This window comes from Heteronotia binoei, chromosome 1 (assembly GCF_032191835.1).
Source record: "Heteronotia binoei isolate CCM8104 ecotype False Entrance Well chromosome 1, APGP_CSIRO_Hbin_v1, whole genome shotgun sequence".
NCBI classification, from domain to species: domain Eukaryota; kingdom Metazoa; phylum Chordata; class Lepidosauria; order Squamata; family Gekkonidae; genus Heteronotia; species Heteronotia binoei.
The window spans coordinates 141,524,204-141,542,380 of record NC_083223.1 but is presented as its reverse complement, the minus strand read 5'-3'; the positions used below and the strand labels follow the sequence as shown (position 1 = coordinate 141,542,380).

Sequence of the window (18,177 nt, the reverse complement as noted above, 5' to 3'; positions counted from 1 at the left end):
ACAACAGCTTTTCAGAGAATTAAAAGTGGCATGGTAAAAGCATCATTATAATAATGCACTGCATTATTATTTCCCTTGCTTCTTTAACATCTGCAAAACCCATGTGACTAGAGATTACAGTGATATAAAAGAAATGAACATGTATATTATAGGCAATAATGGTTCTCTTATGACACTTGCCATTTACTTTAATCCAACAAAATGTCCATTAGGAACAGGGAAAGTATCAGACTTACTTAGGATGTAGCCTGCTGTCCAGGAGCCCTTGCTGACTAGGCCTTGCATGAATCGAAATATAACAGACCATAAGTAGTTTGGTGCCAAGGCAACAAGAACTCCTGAAATGGAAGTTACCAGGCTGGTAATCAAGAGACTTGTTTTACGTCCAAACCTATTTTGAGGGGAGCAACAAGAACAAGAAAATGAAGAATCAGACAATAAGGACAGATAAAAAAATTTACCTTGTATAGTATGATTATAAATATGTAGTAGGGAGGCCAGCCTCCAGGTGGGACCCGGGGATTCCCCATGATTACAGCTCAGCTCCAGACCACAAAGATCACAGAGTGTTTCAATATATGATTAACCTCTGGAGAAAATGGGTGGAGGGTAGGCTTCCCAATCCCCCATGGTTTTCCAGGCTCCATCGTGTTCCCAGCCAGCTGGCTGGCAGGGGAAGCCCTTTCCCCACAGCCACCATGTGCCTTTAGATTTCCCACAGGTTTAGAAGCCTGCAAACATGTCGCATTTTAAAATATGCACCTGTGTATGCCTTTAAATTTGAGCAGGAAGTGAAAGCTGCAACGGGTGCAGCCAGCAACAGAGGCACCTGTGTGAGAGCCAGTCCCTCTGCTTGCTTTGGTTTGTATAGGAGAGAGGGAGAGAGCAGTCTGTGCTTGTTTTGGATTCATTTCAAACGTCTTTGTATAGACACTTGTTTATGGAATAGAGGAAAACTCCACCTCTCTCTTTTTATTTGCCTGTGATAGTTTGAAGAAGTTGGTTGGAAATACATCAGCTCCTGTGAGTAAAGCCTCAGTGAGATCATAAAAGTGAGTGCTTGCAAACTCTGTTTATTTTGGCTGCTTTGTTAGTGTGTGTTCACTTTCATTTACTGGAATTGCTGGGGGGACAAAGTAATTAAGACTATTCAGGGGAATTGCACTGCTAATTTTTATTTATTTTAGGGAATGGGAAAGTCTCCTGGCTCCACCCCCAAAATCTCCTATCTCCACCCCCAAAGTCCCCAGGTATTTTCTGAGTTGGATTTCGCACCCTAACAGAGGGTAGACTTAAGGGCAGAGATGTTGAACTCATTTGTTATGAGGGACAGATCTAACATAAGTGAGACCTTGTCAGGCCGGGCCATGTGTATCATAAAATGTAATGCCAGGTAGCAGAGATATACACTTTGTAAAGAACACAGACAAACACAAAGATTTTTTTAAAGCTTTAAATTTAACATGCTTAAAACATTAGCACTTGTTGGTATTAAAGGTGCTTTCTTTGTATCTCCCCTGTGTGATCCAGGGAACCGGACAAAGGAAGCTCTGGCTCTTTCATTGTTTTCCCAGGGGACCAGGAGGGGGATGAGCCTCAGCCAATAGAAGGAAGAGAGGCTTGGCTCAGTAGCTCTGCTGTGTGATTGAGAGAACCTGGAAAAGCAAGCTATTCTTCCACCCCTCCTCTCCAAGGGAGGAGCCTCAGCCCATGGAGAAAATAGAGGCTTTCCTCTGTAGCTCCTGTGTGATCAAGCAAGCCTGGTAAGGCAAGCTGTGATGCAGAAGGAAGCAAGAGAGTAAGAAGGAAGCAGATGACAACCAATTGCTCAGGGGCCTGATTTGGCCCCCAGGCTGCATGTTTGATACCCCTGCTTTAGGGTATTGTACCCCACTGATGTTCTTGTTCTCCCCAGACTTGACCCCCAAATCTCCATGAGTTTCCCAACCTTGATCTGGTCCAATGATTTTGAAAATTGGGGGGTACTTTGGGGAGAGGCACTAGATACTATACTGAAAATCTGGTGCCTCTATCTCAAAGAACAGCTCCCCCAGAGCCTCCGAAACCTCCAGATCAATTCCCCATTATACCCTATGAGAATCGATCTCCACATAGTAGGCTTCCCAACCCTCCCGCCCTGGCGGGGGACTTCTGGGTTCACAGCCTCATCTCCCACTCCCCAGAAATCGGGAAGCGGGGGTGGGAGTGGGGGGGTGGAGGGGGGGGAGAACATACCTGTAGGCTTCATATTGTTGAGATCCTGAGCCATTTGTAAAATGTGTGGCCCCTTTAAGGCTGGGCAGGAAGCAGGAAGGGCTTCGGAGAACAGCCCCTCCCTTTTTTTTCCTTTCGTTTTCAGAGCAAGTAGAGTTCTCCGGAAGAAGATATAGTGAGTATTTGTGTGTGAGAGAGAGGGAGGGGGCAGGGGATTCCCTAGTTTGGAGGCCTTCCCCCCTCTTTAGAAAGCGTGGGGGGGAGGGAAATGTCTACTGGGCACTTTATTATTCCCTATGGAGAACGATTCCCATAGGGAATAATAGGGAATTGATCCGTGGGTATTGGGGGCTCTGGGGGGGGCTATTCTTTGAGGTAGAGGCACCAAATTTTTAGTATAACATCTAGTGCCTCTCCCCAAAATAACCCCCAAGTTTCAAAACGATTGGACCAGAGGGTCCAATTCTATGAGCCCCAAAAGATGGTGCCCCTATTTTTAATTATTTCCTATGGAAGAAAGGCATTTTAAAAAGGTGTGCTGTCCCTTTAAATGTGATGGCCAGAACTCCCTTAAGGTTCAATTATGCTTGTCACATCCTTGTTCCTGGCTCCACCCCCAAAGTCTCCTGGCTCCGCCCCCAAAGTCCCCAGATTTTTCTTTAATCGGACTTGGCAACCCTACCACATAGGGAATAATGAAGTGCTCAGCAGACATTTCCCTCCCCACCCCCCACCCTGTTTCTGGCAACTGAAGCGATGGATTGGCATCTCTACTCATGAGTTGCTGCCTTCTTCAAAGTAACACAGACACACCCTCCCAAGAGGAAGCCTTTCAATCGGAGACTGAAGCCTCCAAAGGCACATAGTCCTCTGGGGGTTGGGTTTCCCCCCGCCAGCCAGCTGACTGGGGGCAGGAAGTAGCCTGAGAAAGCGGAAGAACCCCCGCTGGGACCTGGGGATTGGCAAGCCTACCTAAAAGAGAGATATAAAATTATTCAGTTGGTAGAACAGCCCATGGAGAGAGCCAGGCCTTGAATTCAGCAGGAGCTCACAGGAGCACTGCTCCTGAACCTTTCCATCTCTTCCTCCCCACCTACCTTGTCCACTAAATAGTAGGTGCAGCTGCATAACAATCCCTGCCGGCCTTTTGACTGTAGGGGGGGCAGCCAAGGAGAGCCCCAGGTGAGTGAGGCCTGCTTGGACTGGCTGGATCTCTAGCCTGCCCAAGCAGGCCTCGCTCACCTGGGGCTCTCCTTTCTTGTGTAGGGTTGCTTTTGGCTGCTGGAGGGCAGCATATGCTCATGAGTTATGCTAATGAGCTCCACCACCTATTTTTCTACAAAACAACCCCTGGAGAGAGCTGTGCTCCTAGCTAAGTTGGTGATATCAGTTACCAGTGTGTAATCTCGATTACTATTATCTGAATACACCAACTATGACACCTGACTGGAATATTCTGCTTACATCTGGGAGAAGTTGATGGAAATAGGTTATTTTGTTTATGAATTATATGCAGAGACATGCTCAGGAAATACAGATAACATCTAATCAAGATATGAAGAATATCAAACATTCTTAATAAGCTAGAATAGGAGAGCTTTTGTAATCTTTATTCTCTTCAGTGTAAAGACAAATATGTGACTAAAACGTTAATAGAAACCAGAAGAAGAAGATTGATGATGATGATATTGGATTTATACCCTGCCCTTCACTCTGAATCTCAGAGACTCAGAGTGGCTTACAATCTCTTTTACCTTCCTCCCTTACAACAGACACCTTATGAGGTAGGTGGGGCTGAGGAGGACAGCTCTGCAATAGCTATGGCTTTCCCAAGGGCATTCCAGCAGCTGCAAGTGGAGGAGTGGGGAATCAAACCCAGTTTTCCCAGATAAGAGTCTGCACACTTAACCACTACACCAAACTGGTGTAGTCAAAGTGAAGTCATGCAAGGCCAGCCCCATCCAGGCACTAATTCTTGACTGAGCAACAAGAAAGATAGGGAACACACTGTTACCTCATAAGTAAACAACAAATAACACCTCTCCATGTATATAGTACAAAAATCCAACAGTATTCTATAAATGCATTTACTTAATAAATCTAAATGGAAATAGCATTCATCCCACATAGTAGTTATATGGAAATAATACAGTGAGAAAAATCAGCCACTACCCACGATGCAACTACTGTCTGTATATAACAACTGTTCAGATTTCTCAAAATTTCTGATGAGTCCGATGATGGGAGAACTGGTCCAATATCATTTTTGGATTAAACAATTCTTCCTGGGACTGTCTTGTAGTGCACGGAATCCAGTAGTATGGTAGTTTCACAATTCTTTTTACAATTCACTGAGACGACATTCTTTGCTGGCTTCCTCTAATGTTTACTCATATGCCTGCGGAATGCCGTTACCAGTTTTCCTACGTGTCAGCATTAAAGGCGGCTTTAATGCTGACATGTAGAAAAATTGGTAGCAGCATTCCGCAGGCATATGAGTAAACATTAGAGGAAGCCAGCAAAGAATGTAATAAAGAATGTTTAATCCGAATTGGACTGGCTCTATACAGACAGTAGTTACGTTATGAATTGTGGTTGATTTTTCTCACTGTATTATTTCTACTATATGGGATGAATGCTATTTCCATTTGGATTTGTTAAGTAAACATGTTTATAGAATACAGTTGGATTTTTGTACTTTATACATGGAGAGGTGTTATTCATTGTTCTCTTAGTGGTTATACCTCCGTGGTCCTGATATCTTGTGACCTCATAAGTAAAGGCACATAGGCTGATAAACCACTGCAAAAACTGCTTGACACCTCTACCAGGTAGACTGACTAGAACAGGGGTATCAAACTCATTTGTTATGAGGGCTGGATGTGACATAAATGAGACCTTGTCATGCCAGGCCAAGTATGTCATAAAAGGTAATGCCAGGTAGCAGCTATATAAACTTTATAAAGGACACAGACAATTAAATATATTTTTAAAAAACTTGAAACATGCTTAAAAGATTCGCACTCTTGCAGTATTTTGTTTCTGATAACTGACACCTTTTGCTCTGAATCATTGCATCAAAATCTGGAGACAATGTCTCTGCTGTAGCAATCTTGTGTATACTGTTCAGGTGTGTGTCTGTAAGTTGCAAATCTACTTTTGATTACAGAAATCTCAAGGTCAATGCTTTGGGCCTAAGACCTAGGGGAAAACATTAAATAGCTGGGCATTTTGAGCTTTTGTACATAAGTTTCTTCATGTTCTGGTCAGCCAATGGAGAAAATGGAGGTTTTGCTCTGTAGCTACTTCGCGTTTGAGCAAGCCTGGCAAAGCAAGCTGTGATGCAGAAGGAAGCAAGAGAGAGGGAGAAGCATACTTGCTTGTGGACCTGATAGAAGCCCTCAGGGGGCCTGATCCAGTCCTTGGGCCACACATTTGACACCCCTGATCTAGATGGAGTACAGCTTTTATACGACCATTTTACCTCAATTGACGCCAACTCAAGACTTTCCCAACTTCTCAATTACACCAGAGATACCAGCAGGAATAATGATTTAGGACAGAACTGCAGCTTGGTTATAAAAGCTACCCAAGTCTGTGATGAATAACTGAGGGATGAAGTAAACTGGACAGAGAAAAAATAGATTTTTTTTTTAAGTGAACAAGAATGAAAGCCAAATAGGTCGTTTACCTGGTGTGCCTCACTCCAATAAAAACACAACAGGAGAGATTCCTTCCAAGTAAAGTGAAACTTTGAATAAAGGAGACCCCAACAGAAAATAGCCAAGAGGGTCTGCCCAAGACATCATGGCATTAGTCTTTACAGTATGTAATCAAGCACGTGCATTTTATATATATGGTGACATAACTATTCTCTATTGATAAGAGCTTCATGTTGCAAGAATACATCTTCACCTTTCTTTGTTTTCTTACAAGTTTCCTCTGTTCCTTTATCATGGCCTTCAACACAACTGCCAAAGAACAATGGCTTTACTCTTCAGCATGTTCCTATGCACGGGTTTTATTCTTGCATGTTTCTAGCTTAGTTAGGTGTCAGCAAGCCAGCAGGTAAGCGTTTCATTTGTTGAAACGCAGAGACCATTTGTTCTCCTGTGCACAATACTTCCCCCCAGAAATGCCTTTGTCTCTTACATTAATGTTAGCTGCCTGCAGCAAAATTTTCAAAGTCTATCAAAATGGTGTTACTATTGCTCATCAAGAACGAAGGGGTTTTTTTGCTGTTACATAATCTGTGGTAGAACAAAATAGGTAAGTATTAACAAATAATATGGAGCTACATAGGTTCAGTTTTTAAACTGTGCTAAAAGCCTTTTCTTGGGAAGCACCGTATTGTAAATCAGTAACCTGAAACGATTCCAGGACAGTATTAAGTGATTTTGGGGGAAAATTTGATCTCTGCACTGTTTGCCTTTAACCCAGTGTCCTTGGACATTATCCAGTTCACAAGACTCGCCTCTCCAGCTGACTACTTCCGACTGTCACATCTTAAACTGACTCTGCCTTAAACCTCAGTATTCCATTTTTGCCCCTGTCACTGTCACAGCTCTGAAGAGTTTAGGAGTTTTGCTAGTCCCTGCTCTCCTGTTGGAGAAGCAAGTGAGTTTGGTAGAAGCTTGGGAGAACTGGGTTTGATTCCCCACTCCTCCACTTGCAGCTGCTGGAATGGCCTTGGGTCAGCCATAGCTCTGGCAGAGGTTGTCCTTGAAAGGGCAGCTGCTGTGAGAGCCCTCTCAGCCCCACCCACCTCACAGGGTGTCTGTTGTGGGGGAGGAAGGTAAAGGAGATTGTGAGCCGCTCTGAGACTCTTCGGAGTGGAGGGCGGGATATAAATCATCATCTTCTTCTTGCCTCTTATCTGCAGATAAAGGGCCTGGCTATGATAATCCATGCTACAATGAGGCTTGATTACTGTAACAAGCTCTATATGGGGCTGCTCTTGAAAATGATCCAGAGATTTCAACTGGTGCAGAATGTGGCAGCCTGTTTATTATCTGGAACTGGCTTTTGGGAGATATTATGCTTATTCTGATCTCCCTTCACTTTTTACTCATTTGTTTCTATATCCAGTTCAAGGTACCAGTGCTGACTTTTGAAACACAGGTCACCCACCTGCCTGAAGGAACTTCTCTCTCATTATACGGGAGGATTACTCCTTTCGGGCTCTCCCGGATCCAAAGATTGATGGGATTGAATGCACCGGTCTGGCATGGGATGTTGGAGAGGGGTTGGCGGTTTGGCTGGTGTACCGTCCGCCCAACGCACCAGCTAACGCCTTACCATCACTATTGGAGGCAGTGGCGGGCTGGGCGTTGGAGTACCCGAGGCTTATGGTCCTGGGTGACTTCAACGTCCATGCCGACGACACGGCCTCCACTCAGGCGATGGACCTAGTGTCGTCCATGGCGACACTGGGACTCTCTCAATTTGTCACGACTCCCACGCATCAGGCCGGGCATACATTAGACCTGATCTTTGCAGCCGGGATTTTGGTGAACGATATCGCCGGAGAAGCGGTACCATGGTCGGATCACCTAGCCCTTAAGGCCCGTGTGGGGATGCCGCCCCAACCCTGTATGGGCGGAGAGCCTATTTTGGCTCGCCCTCGGGGCTTGATGGACCCGGAACGGTTCCAAACGGCCCTAAGGGATCCCTGGCCCACTGGCAATTCCCTCGATGACCTGGTGGAAATCTGGCAGGGCCAGCTGTCCAGGGCTATCGACGAAATTGCACCCCGGCGCCCTCTGCGCCCTCGCACGAAGCTGGCTCCATGGTATACCTTGGAGTTACGCCAGCTGAAACAAGGGCTCAGACGACTAGAGAGGCAGTGGAGGCATACTCGGGACGAAGCAACGAGAACATCCTATAGAACGTTTATGAAGTCTTATGAGGTGGCAGTCAAGGCTGCAAAGAAAGATTACTTTGCAACCAAGATTGCATCTGCAAACTCGCGCCCAGCACAATTATTTAGAATAATTGGGGATCTTACAACGTTGCCACAAGGCAAACCAAATGTTAGAGAATTAGGAATAGGCTGTGAGGCATTTGCGAAATACTTTGCAGATAAAATCTCGCTGCTCCGCCAAGACCTGCCTACCACATTAGATACAGTGAGTGAAATTGAGGCTCCGTGCCTGTCTTCAGGTTTAGTGCTGGACCACTTCGACCCACTCAGCCTGGAGGAAGTCGACAGAATCCTCTCTGCTGCTCGCCCGACAACATGTGATCTGGACCCTTGCCCCTCCTGGCTGATTAAATCTTGCCAAGGGGAGCTTAGATGCCCTTTACGGGACATCATAAATAGATCCCTTTTAGAGGGGCATTTTCCAACACCTCTGAAAGAGGCTTTGGTCCGCCCTCTCCTGAAAAAAGCTACAGCAGACCCGGCCGAATTGGCGAACTACCGGCCGGTGTCCAATTTACCGTTCTTAGGTAAAATTATTGAGAGGGCCGTGGCGTTGCAGCTACAGGGGTTTCTGGATGACGCTTCTGTCTTAGACCCATGTCAGTCTGGTTTCCGGCCGGGCCATGGGACGGAGACGGTGCTGGTCGCCTTAGTAGATGACCTCCAACGGCAACTGGATCGGGGCGGCGTTGCGGTACTGATGCTGTTAGATCTGTCGGCTGCATTTGATACAGTCGACCATCGGCTACTGACGCGCCGCCTCGCCGACATTGGGGTCGAGGGGTTGGCCTTGCAATGGCTTTCCTCCTTTCTCCTAGGTCGGGGACAGAGGGTGGCTATCGGGAGCGAGCGGTCCCGGAGGCGCACACTGGATTGTGGGGTGCCCCAGGGAGCAGTTCTCTCCCCGATGCTGTTTAACATCTATATGCGCCCCCTTGCCCAGATTGCCCGGCGGTTTGGGCTGGGTTGTCATCAATATGCAGATGACACCCAGCTCTATCTACTAATGGATGGCTGGCCCGACCCCGCTCCAGGGAATCTCGACCGGGCATTACAGGCTGTAGCGACATGGCTCAGGCTGAGTGGGCTGAAGTTGAACCCAGCGAAGACAGAGGTCCTATGCGTGGGTCGCGGCGCTCTGGGAAGGGAAATAGCTCTCCCGGCCTTCGATGGTGCGCCATTGAAAGCAGCGCGCCAGGTAAAGAGTCTGGGTGTTTTACTGGAGCCTTCATTATCGATGGAGGCCCAGATAGCAGCCACTGCCAAGTCAGCATTCTTCCATCTGAGGCGGGCAAGGCAGTTGGCCCCTTTCCTTGAGCGCCGGGACCTCGCAACAGTGATCCACGCAACGGTCACCTCAAGACTAGACTACTGTAACGCCCTCTACTTGGGGCTACCTCTGTGCCGGACCCGGAAATTGCAGCTAGTGCAGAACGCGGCGGCCAGGCTGTTGTTGGGACTCCCGAAACGGGAGCATATATGGCCGGGACTACGTGAACTGCACTGGCTGCCGATTATATACCGGGTCCAGTACAAAGTGTTGGTCGTTACCTTTAAAGCCTTATATGGCCGAGGACCTGCCTACCTGAGGGACCGTCTTTCCCCATATGAACCCCAGAGAGCACTGAGGTCAACGGGGAAAAACTTAATGACTATCCCTGGGCTGAAGGAAGTTAAATATCAGAGCACCAGAATACGGGCCTTTTCGATCGCGGCCCCTACCCTATGGAACCGACTCCCCGAGGAGGTGCGGGCCCTGCGGAGCCTTGAACAGTTCCGCAGGGCCTGCAAGACCATCCTTTTTAAATCAGCATATTCGGACTGCTAAGAAAAATGGTAATTAAAGATCCGCCAATGCGGTCCAAAGATCTATACCGCAGTATAATTGTATCTACTAGACTGGTTTTTAATTTAATGTTTTAATGTTTTATTGTTCTATAATGTAATTCTAATGTTTTATTTATTATGGTGTGTTTTTATGGATTGCTGTTAGCCGCCCTGAGCCTGCCAAGGTGGGGGAGGGCGGGATATAAATGAAATTAATAAATAAATAAATAATAAATAAATAAATAAATAAATTATGTACTTTGCTTTGTTCACCAGGGGGTTTGGGCTATCCTGTCTCCAGGCTGGGAGATTTTTACTGCTGTCCAGACCCAGGCTTTTTCCATTGCTGCCCTCCAGTTCTGAAATGTCCTCCCAGAGGAGGCTAACCTTGCTAACCTTTAGGAGAGACTGCAAAACCATATTGTTCAGTACATTTGGTATGAGCTGAACAGATTTGGGATGTTAAGGTTACTTTAGGATTAGGGTTCTGTTGTCTGTCTTTTAAGAATGCGTTAGAATTGTTTTTACTGTAATATGTTGTTTGATAAATAAATGTTGCACATGGTGTTTCAAATCTGAGAACAAGCATTCATTAACACTTTAACAAGCATTCATTAATCTAATCTTACATTTGTACATATCCTTAATAGACGCATTGAATTTCCACAAAACATTGAATTTCTGCATGAGTGATCTGATATGTTAGTCAGTTGAAATTCACACATCAGTCAGTACCTACCTGTCTGCTATATAGCCAACAGTTACAGACCCAAGGAAAAACCCAGCGTTGACGCATGCCTGGAACACATCTAGCTTCCAGGAGTCTTCACACACCAAGTTAAACTGTAGGGAGACAATTAAGAATTAAATAATAAGTGACCTCAGATCACTAGAGTCACTATTATCCAGAGCTCAGAGAAAGTAACAATATTCTGAAGTTTATTGGCCTAATTAAATAGGAAATACAGAAATAGCACAAAGGATTCTCCCAAATCTAAAAGCGCTGGAAGAAGGAAAAATAAATTTGCCATACATTATGACAACATCTTTTCCCACACTGAACAGTAATGTCATTTTGTTTTTTTAAAATAATCACACAGTTAATAAAGGAAGAACTATGTCAGCATAGGTGCTTGCTTTTTTTATCTGAGCCTAATGATTGCCAGAATCTTTGTGGGTTCAGAGTGCTGCCTATAATGCAATGCTAACAAACATATGTTTTAGAGCAAAGCTAGCAGTCAAAAATATTTATTGAGTGCACATCCACACTACAAACAGGTTTAACAGTCCTTTCCAAGCAACCAGCAGGAGACTGGGGGGGGGGGGTACATGGGGGTGTCACCAGTGACAAGGTGATGTCACTTCCAGAAAAAAACCCAGAAGTGATATCACACCTCTAGGAATGGAGTTCCCAGAGATTCTTAGAACATAATTTTAATCAGTTTTCCTGAAAATAACATCATTTAAAGGGTTTTGCTGGAAGTGAGATAACACTGAGCCAATAGGTGAGCATCACAGGCCAGTGTGAGAATAGGAAAGTACCAATATGTCTGGGAGAAAGAAAGAAAGAAAGAAAGAAAGAAAGAAAGAAAGAAAGAAAGAAAGAAAGAAAGAAAGAAAGAAAGAAAGAAAGAAAGAAAGAAAGAAAGAAAGAAAGAAAGAAAGAAAGAAAGAAAGAAAGAAAGAAAGAAAGAAAGAAGGAAGGAAGGAAGGAAGGAAGGAAGGAAGGAAGGAAGGAAGGAAGGAAGGAAGGAAGGAAGGAAGGAAGATAGATGGACGGATGGACGCCTTCTTTGAAGTTTGCATTTGTTGTAATGAGGAATGGGGTAAATTTTCCACTCCAACTAACTGCATTCATGCAGCAAACTCAAAAGTTATAAACCATAAAATATTTGACATGACAGAGGGTCACATGGACAGGAATACACGTCTTACAAAGATTAGGAAAGTTCTTCAGTCTACATAAAATGTTGAACCATTGCTGTAGAGATCAATTAGAGAGTCAAGTGAAAATATTAAAATTAAGTAAAACCAAAATTCAAGAATTAACTGCTGTGGGATGAGGCTTAGTTTACTCTTAAAACCAAGAAAAAATGTTGCAAGGTAGACTGGCAAAATAATTGTACAATATTGCTAAAGCTCCTGATGAATACTAAACACTGAAAATAAACTGAAGTTATCTCTGAATAAAGTCCAACAAACACATAAGTAATATTAAATGCACAAAGATAAACTTGGAGCAAGCCCTAGAATCCTTTGATAACCCAGTGTAAAAAGGTTTCTCTAAAAGTGAAAACTACCATCATAGATTAAGAACTTCATGTGCTCAGCAAATGAAAGGCAGAAGAGATGCTGTCAGGACAAGGGAAAGGAACTTCAGTAATTTCAGGCTAATATAAGTCACATTTTCCACTATGCATTCTCTTTCAACCTATGCTTTTACATTACTTAAAACAGATTTCGGCACTGCCCAGAAAACAGAGTGTCTGTGAGAACTCTTGTGTGGGGACAGGAAATACAAAGAACATTTGCTTCCAGCAGGGCTTTTTTGGTAGAAAAAGCCTAGCAGGAACTCATTTGTATATTAGGCTACACCCCCTGATGTCATCCTTGTTTTGCACAGGGCTTTTTGCAGAAGGCAGAAACTCATTTGCATGTTATGCCACACACCCTGACACCAAGCCAGATGGAACTGCGTTCCTGCCAAAAAAAAAGCCCTGGCTTCCAGTGTCCAGATTTCCATTAATCTCCAGAGTCCAATGTGTACATCTTCCCCAAAGTAAATTCTTGCTTAGCATGTTGCAACAGAAGTATGAATCATTTATGGTATATCTCTCCTCACTCTTGTACATTTGCACCTGTGCTCAGATGCATGGAGTTGGGCTTATTCACTTGACAGATTGGGTGGTAACGTCATGATTGGTCTGAAGTTGCTGAGCCTTGAACACTTCGTGTATTGGGTGGATCTGGTTGTATCATCCCTTGTCCTGAAGTGACCTTGGTGAGCACTTTTGCCTTCTTTCATCATTTTATTTGACTCCTGGGGTAACTCCAGTTAATGGAGAAGGGGGGTGAACAAATTAAAGCCTGAATTCCTTGCCCTGGAATTCTTAAAAGATGCAGAAACCAGCTGGTGAGTCAGGACTCAGGGGTGTGCTTTATTGTATCCTACTCCATCATGAACTGAAATGACAAAGCTTAACTGACTGACTCTGGAGGGTGGGATTTATAAACAGGCCTAATCCTAGATCAAGCTATCTATTACATATAAGGATGCCAGCCTCCAAGTGGAACATGGGGATCCCCAGAATTACAGCTCATCTCCAGGCCAGAGTAATTAGTTCCCTTAGAGAAAATTGATGCTTTGGAAGGTGGGACTGTATGGCATTGTACCCCACAGAGGTCCATGTCCTCCCCAGGCTCCATCACCAAGTCTCCAGGAGTTTCCCAACCTGAATCTGGCAACTTTTTCCCCAGCCTCCACATGTGGCCAAGGAGAATTTGGCAATCCTAATTACATGGTTATCCTGCCCTTCTTCTCAGAAACACAGGTTCTCTGGTTCTCTACTCACCTCAACTTTATCCTCACAATAATGGGAGGGCAATGAGAGTATAAGGGGACAAAGTCACTCAGTGAGCTTCATGGTGGAATGAGAACTTGAACTCAGCTCTCCCTAGCACAACATTCTGTTGCATCACACTGGCTTACATTGTGTTTCTTCTCCTATTAGCCAGACTAGGAAAGTAAATTTTTAGACATCATAACAGCTAGCCACCTTGTCTCAGCTTTCTATCCTTTCTTCCACCTTGGCTTCCCAGCTGGCAGTGAAGTTAAATTCCTGAGCCTTTTGTCTCCTGGATTCTGATATTACTCTGCTCAGTCAGCTTTTGACTGAGCATTTGCCCCAGGTCCTGTCCTGATCATCTAGCTCTGAATTTTAATTAGCAACATCATCTATCTCAAGTGACTTCGCAGACACATTTTTACAAGAGTGAATCCCATCTAGAGTTCTCCCCACACACAATATAGTCCTGGGTCAATTCTAGGTCAATAGAATAAAATAGATACCAAATAAAATGAAGGGAAAGGACTTTTGGATACAAAAAGTCAGCAAATAATTGCAAAGTTTTCAGAACATAAACAATGTTGTTGCTTTTGACATATGCACCCTTTCCAAAACCAGCATCACATCTAAGATAAGAACTCAGTGGTAACATTCATACGAGGGTATTTGAAAATAGTGGAAAAACAAATATGCACACTCCATTCTGGGTACTGCTTTTTCTCTCTGAAACCCCATCCTGTATGAATGACACTGATTTAAAAAACAAACACCAAGCATATTCTTGTTTTCTCTTTTCTGCTTTTAGTCATTCATGTAAGATGAAGATAAAGTGTGCAAAAGGCATTTGTATGCCCTTACCTCACTCACGATGGATGATACTGAAGAGTCATAAACCCAGCCATCTTGGCAAGTGATAAGAGAAAGATTGCTCTTGTCCCAATGATTTCCAAGGCCTTCTAATGGATTTGTACAGCTCAGGTCAGTTGCATTCCAGTTCACATTGTACCTCAGGCACTGACTAGTTAAAACTTCTCCACTGGTCTTTCCCTTTGGAACTGTGTAATTCAACTCCTCTTCGGGACTCCAACCACACCTGCTGCTTAACTCGGCAACTCCAGGATTCAGGCAACGGTGCTCCGGAATAAAACCCAAAAAAACAACTCCCACGTAGATTGGGGCAAAGGCAGCAGAGAGCAAGCAAATAAGAAAGAAAGTCCTTTTCTGGAATAAGTCAAATCCCCCAGTGTGCTCTAAAATATCATCTAAGTTTGGCATTTTGGGACAGGGATTTTGTTTACAATGCTCCTCTTAATTGTGCTGAGAGTAAATATGCTTAAACTTTAAAAAATGACCAAACGTCATTTGTGTTATAAATTATTAAGCCACTTCTCAACTTTTACATTACACTAGAAATCCAGCTAAAAGACTTGCGGTTCTTTTCCAAGGTGGGAAAAAAATCATTCTTAATGGCAATAAGCACAATATGTTGATAAGCCTACATAAAATATTTCAGAGGTCATATTTGCCTGTCTTAATCACTGTGTTATTTCAGGGCCAATACCTTCATGTTCTGTTTTTCATTAGGAAACTAGTAACCGTGATGCAAATAAAAAAAGAGGCTACCACTGGTTCATGACTAAGCAGTTGGACAGAGGGGAACAAACAACAGCACCAAGGTACATTTGTCCAGCCTTGGACATTGGAACTGCTTATATATAAACAGATTATGGGCTCCCTACAGAACACACTATTATTTCCTCACATGCTGACCCCTTTTCACTCTGTGATTTACGATATATTAGCTAAACATCTTTTATTATGGTGGGCAATTCATGTAAAATGCCCCGAGTGCAGCTCCATATTGTTACACAGCATGGGGAAAACCTCTGTCAAGTAGGCTCGCCAACTCTAATTTGGGTGATTCCTGGAGATTGGTGGGCAGTGCATGGTGAGAGCAGAGTCTGGGGATGGGAAGGAGCTGAATGGGTATGTGATGCTATAGAATTTGCCCTCCAAAGCTGCTATTTCCTCCAGGGGAGTTGATTTAGTCTGGAGCTGGGTTGAATCTAGCAGAACTCCACACCCCACCTGATAGCTGAGTATAATTCTGCATTCATGCCAATATGGTCCCTACAAATACAGTATTTTGTTTTATCCCAGAGGAGTGCATGGCAGATTTCCTTGGTGCTTGGGGGCCAACAATGGGATGGCTTCTGAAGTCTGGCCCTGCTGGTGGACCTGATACCTGGTTTTTGGCCACTTTGACACACAGACTGTTGGATTGGATGGCCCATTGGCTTGATCCAACATGGCTTCTCTTATGTTTCTGTGTGGATAAAAGTGGTAAGCTTGAAAACAATAGTAGGACAAGGGCTAACCCCTCTTAAGTGTCCCCAGTGTCAGGGACCTGTTAGATTATCCCCGTCTTCTGCATAGCAGCAGTCCACTTATTTTACCTCATAGAACTCAAGACCAGTCTATACAAGAGGCAGAATTAAGTGGGGAAGCTTTTCCTGAAGTGTACCATTCCAGGCTGCAGGTGAGGAGATTGCATGTTCACTTAACACATGGCAAAGTAGCATGGCAGAGGGAAAGATTTAGCTGAGCCTTGACATACTATTTTTCTATATTCTATGTTTCTATATCTGAAGGACAGTCTTCTACTGATGTCCCTGTGGGCCAGCCACAGTCATCAGGCAGCAATCTGTTGGCTATTCCACCACTCAGGTGGCCTGTCAGGTATAAACAAGAGCCTGGGCCTTTCCCATTGTGGCTCCAGCTCTGTGGAATGGGCCTCCAGAGAGGTGAGGGAAGCCCCCTCCTCAGAGATCTCTAGGAGGCTTTGTAAGGCTTGCCTGTTTACCAGAGCCTTTTGAGGGAGTCTGAATTGGTAGGCATCTTTTAAGTGGGGGGGGGAGGGAAATGTCTACTGGGCAATGATTCCCTATGGAGAACGATTCCCTTAGGGAATGGGGAATTGATCTGCGGGTATCAGGGGTTTTTTGGGGATGTTCTTTGAGGTAGAGGCACCAAATTTTCAGTATAGTATCTAGTACCTCTCCCCAAAATACCCCCCAAGTTTCAAAATGATTGGACCAGGGGGTCCAATTCTATGAGCCCCAAAAGAAGGTGCCCCTATCCTTCATTGTTTCCTATGGAAGGCATTTAAAAAGGTGTGCTGTCCCTTTAAATGTGATGGCCAGAACTCCCTTGGAGTTCAATTATGCTTGTCACACCCTTGCTCCTGGCTCCGCCCCAATGTCTCCTGCCTCCACCCCCAAAGTCTCCTGGCTTCACCCCCAAAGTCCCCAGATATTTCTTGAATTGGACTTGGCAACCCTAAATATATTGCCCCTTCACTATGTTCATGCAGCAATTAGACAGCCCCTGGAAACAGAAATACAAATTTAATAGCAAGTGTTTTCTGTTCCAGGATCTGCTTGTTTTTTTAATAGGTAACTACCAAAACCTCAAGCTGCAGCAGAGAAAGTGATTCTAAGTTTACAAGGACAATGAATAACTGGAGCCTTGGTTCATAGAATAGTCCACAGCTGGTTAATGTATCTTTCAGATGACTTGACTTGTGGTGCTGGAATCCCATATTCACCACTTCAGAGCATGGCTGCCTTGCACGCAATATTTTGTCTTGAACTTGTTTGGCTTGCATAAAGTCCATTATTTGGTAATCTACATTCATCATTGCTTTTTAAAGCTTATTGTGCAACCACATTCATTAAAGATGTGTTGAAATAACTGGCAGATCACAGAAGAGGCGACATCAGTTCACTTCAGTCATTGCCTTTACTCTCAAAAAACCTCTGGGGATAAATGTGCCCTGCTGCTGCTGCAATTGCAGGGGAGTTGGTCTATACTGGGAGGGGACAGGATCTCTTCACCAAGGTAACACTAGTTCCCTTCACTATGCTGAGTGCAAATTTGAACCGAAACACCAAAGAGACTGAATATGTTGCAGAATGTTGGCCGCACATTGTTGAAACAGAAAAGGCAACCTGAAACTGTGGCTGGAATGTTCTGTGACTTCAGCAGTTGGTTGGTGTGGCTTGCATCAGGAACAGGTGCCTAAGAATTATAGCTGGGGATGGCACTATGACTTGTTGGCTGGTATGATTATCCTTGCTCATTAACAACTCATCATTTTTTTTTTGCAGATGTATTTGTATCCATATGATATACTAACCCCATACTAAAAATGTATGCATGACTACTAACATCCATTGTATTTCTTAAACATTCACTGCTTTGTGTGTGGTAAGATGTTTCCAGTTTGCAAGTGGAAAAGGAGTACAGGGAGACAGCTCTAATCTGGTCTCTCCAGGCAACACTGATATGGACCAACTGAATTGGAGAGAGCTTGTGGAATGTGACCTTGACGAAAGCAACATTGAGGACTGAGAAAAGACTTTATAATAATTAGTTCAAAAGACTTTGGTGGCCACAGGAAAGAAAGGAGCTGTTATTTCAGGAAGTATAATTATTGGGGGTCTGCCCATCCACATTAGTCTGGCAAGACACAGTCTTGCAATCACATGCTGATAATGGTTGCAATCTGATCTATTAATAAAGCTTCTTCTGCATATACTCAAGGAGTATCTGGGCAAAACCTTACAGCTTGTGAGAGGCATCTAA

General features: G+C 44.3%; 1 protein-coding gene across 1 annotated transcript in view; it reads right to left on the bottom strand.

Moving 5' to 3' along the window:
- Positions 1-15,144, bottom strand: part of LOC132573910 (solute carrier family 22 member 2-like) — a 45,818-nt gene extending 30,674 nt beyond the window's left edge. Inside the window, exons 1-3 of the mRNA XM_060241863.1 lie at positions 14,389-15,144; positions 10,704-10,807; positions 237-391 (exon numbers count right to left, since the gene is read on the bottom strand). Coding sequence (XP_060097846.1) covers positions 237-391; positions 10,704-10,807; positions 14,389-14,805 — 676 coding nt within the window. The 5' untranslated portion in view covers positions 14,806-15,144. The remainder of the gene's footprint in view (positions 1-236; positions 392-10,703; positions 10,808-14,388) is intronic.
- Between the last annotated feature and the right edge of the window lie 3,033 nt (positions 15,145-18,177).